Genomic DNA, 11,078 nt, shown 5'->3' on the forward strand with positions numbered 1-11,078 from the left:
ACTATTATATTTCAAATAATTACAAAAGATATATCATAAAATATCTATGATATTTATTGATATTTTGAATATATTCACGATATTTGTATGTGAAACAATGTAAAATATCTCTGAAGAGATATATCCACGATAAATATCAAAAAAATTATTAGGACTGAAAGTACATATGGGTTGGCTTTTAAATCGACGTGGACTGATGGGCTTTTAAATCGACGTGGACTGATGGGCTTAGAGCAACAAACTTTCACTTAAATATTTGTACTCCCCTATAAAACACAGTTGAGCAAGCAAATTAAAGTTTTTCATTCTGCATCATCATCTCGCCATGTCTACCGAATCCTCGAGCGCAATTTACAGAAACCAAGTAAGTATATAGTAAACCCTAACTATATTTCAATTCACTCACTCAATATTAATGCTTAACTAACACAAAACAATTTATGTATTGTTTGACCAGGTTGACTTACTTGATTTTATTGACTGGACTGGAGTTGAATGTCTGAACCAAAAACCTAACCATTCAATTGTCAATGCTTTGAAACAGGTTAAAAAAAATTTATTATTATGGTAACTATTTGGATTTATAAAAAAAATTTATATATGAAGTTTTGTTTTTAGGGTTATAGAGAAGATGAAGGTTTGATTTTGGAGAGTGATGCTGATGAGCAGCTTTTGGTTTATATTCCTTTTACTCAAGTTATTAAGCTTCATTCTGTTAGTATTAAAGGACCTGAAGATGAAGGTCAGCTAATTATGATTTACTATTCAAACATGCAACTTGTGTTTTTCTATGAGGTTTTAATCGCAGCTCCTTAGAATAATTTTGTTTATCTAAGCACATTTATCTCTATGTGATTTTAGAATAATCTCGTTAGATATTGAGTGGTATGAAGAAATTCTAGGGCTTAATGGGTGCTGTATAAGCTGAAACGTTTGCTTCGAGTATTCTAATTGCTTGTGTTTGCGCAGGTGCTATGACTGTGAAACTTTTCGCAAACAAAGAGCACATGGGATTCAGGTATATTTGCATATGTTATTAGGAGCTTTACTGTCTATAAACAAACCTTCCCTGGAAAGCCTGCTTTGTTGCTCAGCAGTACTTACATTTATTGTGATGATCCTTTCTGCAGTAATGTCAACGACTTCCCACCCAGCGACACCGTTGTATTTTCGCCAGATAATCTGAAGGTAATTGTCTCGCTCTAGTATGGTTGTTCTTTTTTGCTAACATATTGTTTGATTTTCTGAATGATGATTAATTTTGTTGATCTGTAGGGTAAGCCAGTTCTACTGAAGTATGTTAAATTTCAGAATGTCCGAAGGTATGAATTTTCTTCTCTCTCCCTTCTAGGGCAGGGAATCGGGTCGGGTTTTACCCGACTCCGAATAGTCCGGGTTCGGGTCGATTTTCATATCCGTTTATTTATTCGGGTTCGAATTCGGATATAATTTTTGGGCTTTTTTTGAATTTTTAGTGTTATCCGTTCGAGTCGGTCGGGTTCGGATATTAAATTTCGGTTTTATTCGAATTTGGGTTCGGATATTGTCAAACTATTCGGATTCGGATTCGGATATAGCCATATCCAACCCGATCCCTGCCCTACTCCCTTCTCCTCTATGTGTGCCTGTTTTATTATTAAGGATTTGAGATATATCAAGGAATAACACCTTATTAATATGAATTTGTACCAGCCTTACCCTCTTTATTGAGGACAACCAAAGTGGTGCGGACATCACGAAAGTTCAAAAGATCGTCTTCTATGGAAGCACGTAAGTACATTTATTTAGTCCCATATAGTGTTTAATATTGCGTGGTATGCCTTTGTTCATTATTTCCTTTGCTTATATACAATACCTTGTTGTTTTCATCTATTCTTTTCAGTCATTATTTTTTATTTCCCTATATGTCCCACAAGCAATCTGGGGGTGAAAAGATCCCTATAAGAACTTATTTTTTCACTCCTCCAACATAATGTTTAAGAAGCATTCAGGACTAATTACACTATAAGTCATTTATTTGATTTTATATGATATGGTCTAGAGTACTACAGAATAGAGTAGAACACCATTATCGATGTTGATGCTCATTCTCGGGATGTTATCTGTAATGTTTTGAGCTAGTGTCTGGTTTAGAATCGAGTGGCCTCAAAGATCTAGGAAGATGGTAAGCTGAGAAAAGAAAATATCCTTTTGTTGTCTAATTGGAGACCTTGTTAAGTCTTCCTATTATCTATCGTTGTTTCAAACTCGAGGATCTAGTGCGACATACTGGCATAGATTTGTTCCATGAATTTAAAATGTAAGAAACTCACATCATGGTCTAACAGACTGCATCGAGTTGCTTCATATATGCAATTTTTATGAAACCCACTTTGTCTTGTTTTACTCGGTTGGTTTAATATATATATATATATATATATATTCTCTAAAAGTAGCTACTTAAGTTAACTTAAAATAAGTACGTAGATAAAATTTCACCTATAAAAGGAATTTAACCCCAATGTTTTGTGGATATGATATACTCACTGTAAAGATCATCTCCATAAAATTTCAGCTCATTTGGAAACTTCCAACATTAGCAAAATATTATTGTAAAAAGTCGACATTTCTAGATCGTTAGATTTCTTTTTAAAGATAACAATTTTTATCTATGTTAGAGGTTTTCAAATGAGTTGAAATTTTGTAGGGATGATCTTTATAGTGAGTGTTTCACAACCATAAAAAATTAGCTTTGAATTCATTTTATAGGTGAAGTTTTATTTACGTACTTATTTTATTTTAAGTTAACTTATGTAGCTATTTTTTAGAGAAAGACTATATATATATATATATATATATATATATATATATATATATATATATACTTTTTGAGGTTCAAGTGTTATCTCGATACCAATTAGGGGCTTTGTTGGAGATGGTTTTTTATTTTTAATTCGCAAACTTGTTTTAAATGAGATTAGTAACTTAGTAATGCTGGTGGGGTTCAAGCCCTAGACCTCTAGTATCATCATTTAAAAGTTTTACCAATTTTGCTAGTTGGTACCTACAGTTGGAGATGGTTTTTGGTAAAAGTGTTTGGGTTTTAGTGAAATACAGGTGGGTTGGACATTGCAACAAAAAAAATTGGAAAATATTTACCAAAAAAAACATCCAGGGAGGCGACAAAACAACATAATGGCATCCCAAAACCCCAAAGCACTATAATCTGCCGCATGTATCCAGCATGAATGGTGTACTAGTCGTTGCCAATAAGTAGTGTGGGATCATGTACTTGTTCTATCCTCCTCGATTGACCAAAATTAAGATGTGTTTAATAGTTTTTCATCTTTACCAATAAAACCTTAACAAAGATGGCATATTACATGTTATCTTAACAAAAACTACTTTGTGTAGACAAGGGTACAATAGCCTCAATATACAAGTGAAAAATGAGATGATATAAGTTAGGACCCTTAAACAATACAAAAGTTAAATAGAAATGGGAGTGTGGGACCTCTCATGAGAACCTATGCAAATTGTGAGGGTTTTAATGCTAAGCCTCAAAAGTGTGTCTACAATAATGGAGTTTTGAGGATTTGGCAACAAAACCGTTGGTCATGCTTAGGGGTGTCTCTTTTTTCCGAAAACCCAATTTTTCCGAATTTGGCAATGATATTTGTGTTCCAATATCCGAAATTTCGATATCCAATTTTTTCGAAAATTTATTGGATTGGAATTGGATATGTTTTCAAAATCCGATCCGATTTCCGATTAATTTTCGAATTTTTAATATATCTGGTTTATTTCATATAGTTACTAAATTAAAACTGCATATAGTTTACAAACCAAATAAAAACCCCCAGAGAAGTAGAACATTGTCTCTCTCACAACTTCAAGAAATTAATTTTTTCATTCTAGTATATGTCTTAATTTATCCCATATTCTTATTTGTTGAATTAATGCATTAATATGAAGAAAAAGTTTGTTGAATAAACGAGTTAAAAGGTCTAAGTTGTTTTTTAGAATTAATACATTTTAAAATGATTGCTAAATGAATGTATTAACTGGATAAAAAATGGTTATTCTAAGAGAATCTGATTATATAATTCAAATTTTCAATTTATTTCAATATTTTGTAGATTCTGAAATTTTCGAAAATTTTCCGTTTTTCCTAATTTTCCGAATTCGGAAAAAAAATTGTCATATGAAAAATAATTGGATCGGATTTAGAAAGGATATTGTCATCCGAAAAAAATTGGAATTTTTTCCGAAAGCCCTTTATCTTATCCAAAGTCACCCCTAGTCGTGCTCTTATATGGATTTCCTGTAGTCCGTTTCCTCAAGCATTTTCTAACTCAATTTGCTGCCTAGGAAAACGCGGTTTGAGGTTATAATTTATAACTTCCACACAAGTCCTAATTTGGATAAACTAGAGAATTCTCATTCTACCAATCTTCAATCTTCTAGTCGTTCACTTTCACTTATAGATTTATGCAGCTACTTCAAACTCCTTGGCATACCTCAGTAATTTGATACGTAAACCAAGTAGTATCTCAGCAAGACTATGTTTACATCAAGAAAATGCATCATTTTCTCTATGTATAGTTAATTTAGACAATGAATCTATTGGACTTAATTGCAAGTAGTTTCCAACATTAAAGAAAACATAAATCTGATTTGACCTAAACACCAAGGCTTCAGATGAAGTTGTCAGTCATAGTAGTGAAAAGTATTCTATGTTGTGTTAACAAACCCTTACTAGTGCTTTAGGAAAAACATTTGAGGCGTTTTAAGCTACTTTGAAGTTTTTGAAGAGTGGGTTTTTTGAATGAGCACCTAGACCGGTGCATAGGCTAATTTGGTTTTTGAGCTCCTTTTGACTTTTAGTTGTGTATGTGTATTCGTTGATGACATTGTTTGTTATCTCTTAGACTGGCCTTTACTTAGGCTATTTTGATTTTTTAGGTTTTTTTTTTTTAATTTTAGATGTGTATATTCTTTGATGGCATTGTTTCTTATCTTGGTATGTTGTTCTATTGGCAATAAACAAACATTTGACAAATTTGACAAACATTGTTTCTTATCTTGGGTGTTTGGTAACTATGTTTCATATGTGAAGTGATACTGTCACTGCCTCCAACGCCCTTGGGGAACAGTGTTTTTTTGAAGAAAACAAATTGTACTGAGGGATAGTATGCTTTTCTTCTTCCTTTTGTCTTTTTTCTTCTTTTTCGTTTTCCAACTTATTCTCCCTTCTTCCTTGGGTTTCTGTCTTTTACTTTCACAGTTTTCTTCTTTCGAATCAAATTAAAATTTTGATCTGACTATGCACATGGCACTCATACGCCAGCAACCGCCTATCCTTAGTGCACATTGCAGATGTGCACATATAAATGTGTTGTTGTGCCATGCATGTATCCGACATTGCCAGCAAAAAGAAGGGCACGGACAGTGAACTATTAATTAGTTTTTAGAATTGTTATTCTAGTTTTTTATTTATGGGATTTTATTCTATCTGAAGAGTGGATTTTACTTGTCGGTCTCCAAAACTGTTGTTTACAATAAAATATTATTATTAGGCTATAAAGCTATGCCAGCTCGCAATAAGCATTGGTCATGTCTTCTAGGATTGGAATTTTTACCCCAAATATCTAGAGCTAGATAGAAAGCAAGGGAATCTAGTGATGTAATGCAGTGTCTTCCAAAAGTAGAACAAGTTTTACTAATAAGAATAGAGAAATTGTGGGATTCATGATTCTGCAAATTATAGAAGCAAGACACGGGTTTTTGTATTAGTCACGCCGTAAAAATCTTAAAGTCAGCCTTTCAATGAAAAAATTAATTAAGACTGTCTCTTGTAAACACATTTCAAAATTTGTCTACATAAGTAAAGTTCGAGATTTTTAGCATGCACTATATATATAGAAGTAGGATGAGGTATCCTACATCAACAAGGGAAAAGAAGGAAATAACCATTCCTATTGTAATACAATTGTTCCAAAAATAGAAAAACACTTGAAAGTATTCATCCAGATCAATAGTTTAATTTATCCTAGCTTGAATTGATATAGGTGATTATTGTTTCAACTGACTGCCCTTGATGAAATAGGCACAGAGTGTGAGGGTATTTTAGTATTTTCATTGTTTTTATATTTCAAGCCAAGTCCAAATCCAATCCATTCGGCTTAGGTTGGAATGATGTAATAGGCATATAGAGTGAGAGTATTTTAGTATTTTCATTGTTTTTATGTTTCAGGTCGTGTTTGCCCAAGTCCATGTCCAGCTCATTCCTTTTAGGTTAGGTTTGAGGAGGTTTAGGTTTAGCATAAATAGAATAGGGTGCCTCAATTAGTTTTACTAGGTTGGTTTTTTGTTTTTTGTTTTTTTTATAAGTGATCTTTATTAAGAGGGTAGTGTATGGCACAAAAGTTACAAAAGAAAACAAAAGCATAAAAGGGTAGTATTTTCATTGTTTTTATGTTTCAGGTCGTGTTTGCCCAAGTCCATGTCCAGCTCATTCCTTCTAGGTTAGGTTTGAGGAGGTTTAGGTTTAACATAAATAGAATAGGGTGTCTCAATTAGTTTTACTAGGTTGGTTTTTTGTTTTTTGTTTTTTTTATAAGTGATCTTTATTAAGAGGGTAGTGTATGGCACAAAAGTTACAAAAGAAAACAAAAGCGTAAAAGGGTTGTATTTTCATTGTTTTTATGTTTCAGTCGTGTTTGCCCAAGTCCATGTCCAGCTCATTCCTTCTATGTTAGGTTTGAGGAGGTTTAGGTTTAGCATAAATAGAATAGGGTGCCTCAATTAGTTTTACTAGGTTGGTTTTTTGTTTTTTTATAATTTTTTACAAGTGATCTTTATTAAGAGGGTAGTGTATGGCACAAAAGTTACAAAAGAAAACAAAAGCGTAAAACAGTAAGGACGTCACTTGTTTACAAATAAAATAAAACAAAACAGACTAATTACCCACCAAAGACCCCGCCCCCCCCTGGTTCACTCTCCTGTTAAGACATGCGACTAGTTGAAAACAAGGTCTTTGAACCTATAATGCCACAATAGCTCTTTAACCCTTCTAGCACAGTACTTCGAATTGCTAACACTTTACCCCAGAATGTATGATTGTTTCTTGTTTTTGTTTTCCACAACACCCAAATAATAGCATACGGTAATAGACGCCATATCTTGTCACCAAAGCATCCGTATCTTATAGAAAATCTTGTAAAGACTCAGCTTGGCCAAGAAGTGGGAAAGCTATTACCCTTGGTTGTGTCAACTCTTCCCACACCTCTAAAGCAAAAGATTGGTTTTTGGTTAAGTTATGTGATTTATGAAAGAATGTTTCACGAGTGATTTTTAATGAAATTATATTATTTGAGTGAATTGTTAATTGATGAAAGTTTTCGTTGAATGGGTTTGGACTTGACTGGGACCAACATGGCCTGAAACATAAAAACAGTGAAATTACCAAACTATCCTAATACGACTATTACAGCAATGGGTCATGCTGCAGTTTGTTATTTCTTAATTGTATTTTGAGCTTCTTTCTAGATGCTTCCAATATCTAGGTCTCGCATGATTTAGCTCGCTCTATTAGATTTAAGAGATTTTATTTGTTGTAGACTTCTAACTGAAATCTAGTATGAATATAAGTGGCAAGGACGTGCTGCTGTTTGTATATGGTTTTTCCTTCAGTAAACGGATTGAATATGTAAGGGGTCAAACTTGGCTCTCATTGGACTATCTATTGGAACCCCCATTTTGGTACCTTGTGGTCAGCCAGAGATTGAATTCTGGCACAAACCAAAGGAGGGCAAGTCCAATTTGCATGCTGTGACATTTTTCATAATCTTTCGATTATTAATCATGTGAAGAGTTTGTGATATAAACAGTGAGCTTTGATCAGATATTGTGTACAAACTGTGGGTTTTGCGGGGTCTTTGAATATACTCATAATCTCAGGGATCCAATGGTATATTATTTCTCCCAGTTTCTGGCTCAATTAGGATATAAAATTTGTATTTTTATTTGCTAATTGAGCAGATTGTATTGATATGTTGAAATGCACATGAGTACATTACACATCAGGTTAGTTGAAGGGGAGGACTGCATCATTGTAAGTTTCTTGCTCAATTGGGATATAAAATTTCATATAAGTTGTTAAAAATGAGGCAGAGTCCACTGTCACCAGACACTCATAAGTCACGACTGTGTATAAGTTTGTCATTTTTCTATAACATCCCAACGATTGTACGTACCCATTTGTTATATTGAACAGTATGCATCAATGCAGGTATAAAATTGCGTACCCTGTAGTGACATTTTTATGGTTCTGAATGCAGAGTAGAGACAACCGACATGAAAGGGTTGAAGAAGATAGAGGACCACAACCACTAAAGAACTGACCCTACTACCAAATCCTTGAAGAAAAGAAGAGAAAGTAAAAGAGAGGGAAATGTTAGATCTTATTTGAATGAATTTGAGTACTTGGGATCATTTCTCCTTTCTACATTGACAGTGTGATTTAACTCAAACCAATCATCATTTATGAATGGAGATGTTGTAGCAGCTTTTTATTTCTTTTGCAGTCTTGTCTAGTTTCGTTGTAGATTTGTAGTATCTTAGCAATGCAGATAACCCTAATTATTAGTACGTCACCGGTTACCGACGGCGCACTGTTATTTACTGGAAAAAGATTCGGGTCGCTGTGGGCTATGTATGTGTGCATTATTGCCTACTTTGAAAATTTTGGGTGTATTTTCACTTTTGCATTTCTTGGTTTCTGTTTTAGCTTTCTCGATTTTTGGAACTGAGACTTCGCTAGATGGCTAGATAGGTCAGCTGACGACCTATAGGAGCCTGTCTCCTGCCTTTTTCTTGATTAAATTTATTTATTTCGCCCTTTGTCCTTTGAGTCTTTTCCTCTTTTTTAAGCCGCTACTTGTTTGAAACTTTGAATGGGACATTTTGCTGTAGTTTTGCATCACTATAACAACTTTTCTTATTATTTTTCTCTTTGGAACTTGAAATCTCTGATGAAGATAGAGATATCAGATAAGAGTGAGTGAAGAGGAGTTGATGTTAACAGTGATATTTCAAAGAGAATCCATTGCTATTCAATTCTAAGTGGGCGTCACTGCATCAGGTGATGAGCGGTGAGTTCTGTTAGAAATTGATATTACGGGTGCATTTATAACTAGACTAGATGAGAGGGTGTTATGTTGTTGGCTAGTTTCACACACTGTCTGATTATTGCTGATCGTCTCATCGGTAGCAACATCATCATCATGATTGAACCTTGGTCTTGGACCATTTTTTTATGTGGGTGCAGTGAACTGACTGTCTTATCACCAATTAATGAATGATGTCATGGTTAACCTTCTAGCCTATTTGAATCGTGAATGTCAAAATTTAGTTAAAGATCTAGTTTTAAACTTTGTGAGATAGCATTGGAACTCTGGAATTATTTAGTTGACCTCCACCTGTTTGATCAATGTAAAGTCATGTTGGCTACATGTACAATTTGGCGTACTTCAATCGTATTTACTGTCTGCTTAGAACCTTGAATTGGAGTAGCTGACAAAATAATTGAATTTGGATTGGGTCGTAAAAGCACTGGTCTTTGATGTATGATTCAGTACCAGTATAATTTTCTTGTCTGATAAGATTAAGCACTAGACATATCACATAAGCCAACTGGTGAACAATGTCATCATATATATGAACCAGAAGTGGTGTTGAACCACTAGTTAGTCCCTGTCACGAGTGGTTTGATGTTAGAATTGAACCGATATGGGTCGTAGATGTATGATTCAGTACCAGTATAATTTTCTTATCTTGAAAAGATTTAGGACTAGACAGATGAACAATTTCATCATAAATATGAACCAGAAGTGGTGTGTTCAGGTCATGAGTGGTTTGATGTTAGAACTGAACTGGTAAAAGAATATGGAGCGAATTGAAAACGTACTAGGCATATAGGCCGAATTTGTTCCAAGTCCAAACAATTTGACATAGAACATAGAAGTCTCCAGCGATGAATTTCAGTTGTGCTCTTTGGCAAGGATGATCTAGACGTAATAGCAGTTCGATTCAAATCTTTAACCTTTCCGGATCTTCCTCTCAATTTTCAGTGATTTTTTATTGTTTTTAGGTGTTGAATTTGCATAGAAAATCTTGTGTCTTTATACATTTTCAACTATATAAAGAAATTCATCCAAGTTAGTGTCATAGACTCATAGTGTGCTTTTTTGAGTAGAAAATAATATTGAAATACTGAACAGACTGCATGTTAAGAGAATACCGTTCAGTTGAGTACGATTTTTTTTTTTCGATATTATTTTGTTGAGTACGATTTAAGAAATATGGGGTTGCCTTATTGGTGGTAGTTGATCTTATTGTCACATGTTTTAGTGGTGACACTATTCTAGAAATTCCATTGCATATATTGCACCAGCTTTTACGTAGGTTTGCTGCTCTCAAATCAGATTAGCTTCCCTCTGAAAGGAACTACAGTGTAATTCATTAGTGAAGATTGACTGCTAATGTTACACTAAGTGCTCAGTGCTCAAAAGGATTAGTCCTGAGGATAATGAAAGATACTTTGAAAGTTGACACAAATGGAGATCTATCAGTGCACACAAAGATCATGTATTGCTTGCAGTTCCCCACAGCAGTGAATGTGGATATAACGTTTCAACTTCATTGTGAACTAGAATCTCTATCATCCATACATTATAGGAAGTCATGGAAGTACAACTCTTTCCCATTATATGAGGCTTATGAGCTGGTATATTTATTATCACAGTACAACTCTTTCCATTATCCAAGTATATGCATCACTTCCAGTCTTCCACTGCCCATCTCAATGTCTATCATTCTCAACTTTTCCCATTGCATGAGCTGTGTTCCTTGGCCCATGGCCCCATAACGAAAAGTTGAATGAAATTGTACAGAATCCATGTACCCTCCGTAATTCTGTATTAAAATAGATGATGAAATGGGGTGGGTCATCAGCTTGGAAATTGAAATTTAAGGCCCATCTGTGCACGCTCAGGAGCGTGATATTTACACGTGTGTATGAATCAACGTTATGTAAA

At 34.1% G+C, this 11,078-nt stretch overlaps 1 protein-coding gene across 2 annotated transcripts; it reads left to right on the forward strand.

The window, feature by feature from the left end:
- The first annotated feature begins 215 nt into the window (after positions 1-215).
- Positions 216-8,559, forward strand: LOC147499816 (PITH domain protein (DUF1000)). 2 transcript variants are annotated; one of them, XM_086561585.1, is made up of 8 exons: positions 216-364; positions 458-544; positions 619-742; positions 970-1,018; positions 1,131-1,188; positions 1,276-1,322; positions 1,693-1,770; positions 8,322-8,559. In XM_086561585.1, the coding sequence occupies exons 1-8, from the start codon at positions 326-328 to the stop codon at positions 8,374-8,376; spliced, it is 537 nt and encodes a 178-aa protein (XP_086417711.1). In that variant the 5' UTR covers positions 216-325; the 3' UTR covers positions 8,377-8,559. The 2 variants fall into 2 exon arrangements, with proteins under 2 accessions (XP_086417711.1, XP_086417712.1); XM_086561586.1 differs by lacking the exon at positions 8,322-8,559 and adding an exon at positions 8,023-8,090.
- The last annotated feature ends 2,519 nt before the right edge of the window (positions 8,560-11,078 follow it).

The sequence above is a fragment of the Coptis chinensis genome, chromosome 5 (assembly GCF_015680905.1).
Source record: "Coptis chinensis isolate HL-2020 chromosome 5, ASM1568090v1, whole genome shotgun sequence".
NCBI classification, from domain to species: domain Eukaryota; kingdom Viridiplantae; phylum Streptophyta; class Magnoliopsida; order Ranunculales; family Ranunculaceae; genus Coptis; species Coptis chinensis.

Excerpts from the sequence above, each read along its gene's own strand:
- LOC147499816 (XM_086561585.1), top strand. The coding sequence starts at position 326 with ATGTCTACCGAATCCTCGAGCGCAATTTACAGAAACCAA. Across the intron at positions 743-969 it reads TAAAGGACCTGAAGATGAAG|GTGCTATGACTGTGAAACTT; the intron begins GTCAGCTAATTA and ends GTGTTTGCGCAG. Across the intron at positions 1,189-1,275 it reads TTTCGCCAGATAATCTGAAG|GGTAAGCCAGTTCTACTGAA; the intron begins GTAATTGTCTCG and ends GTTGATCTGTAG.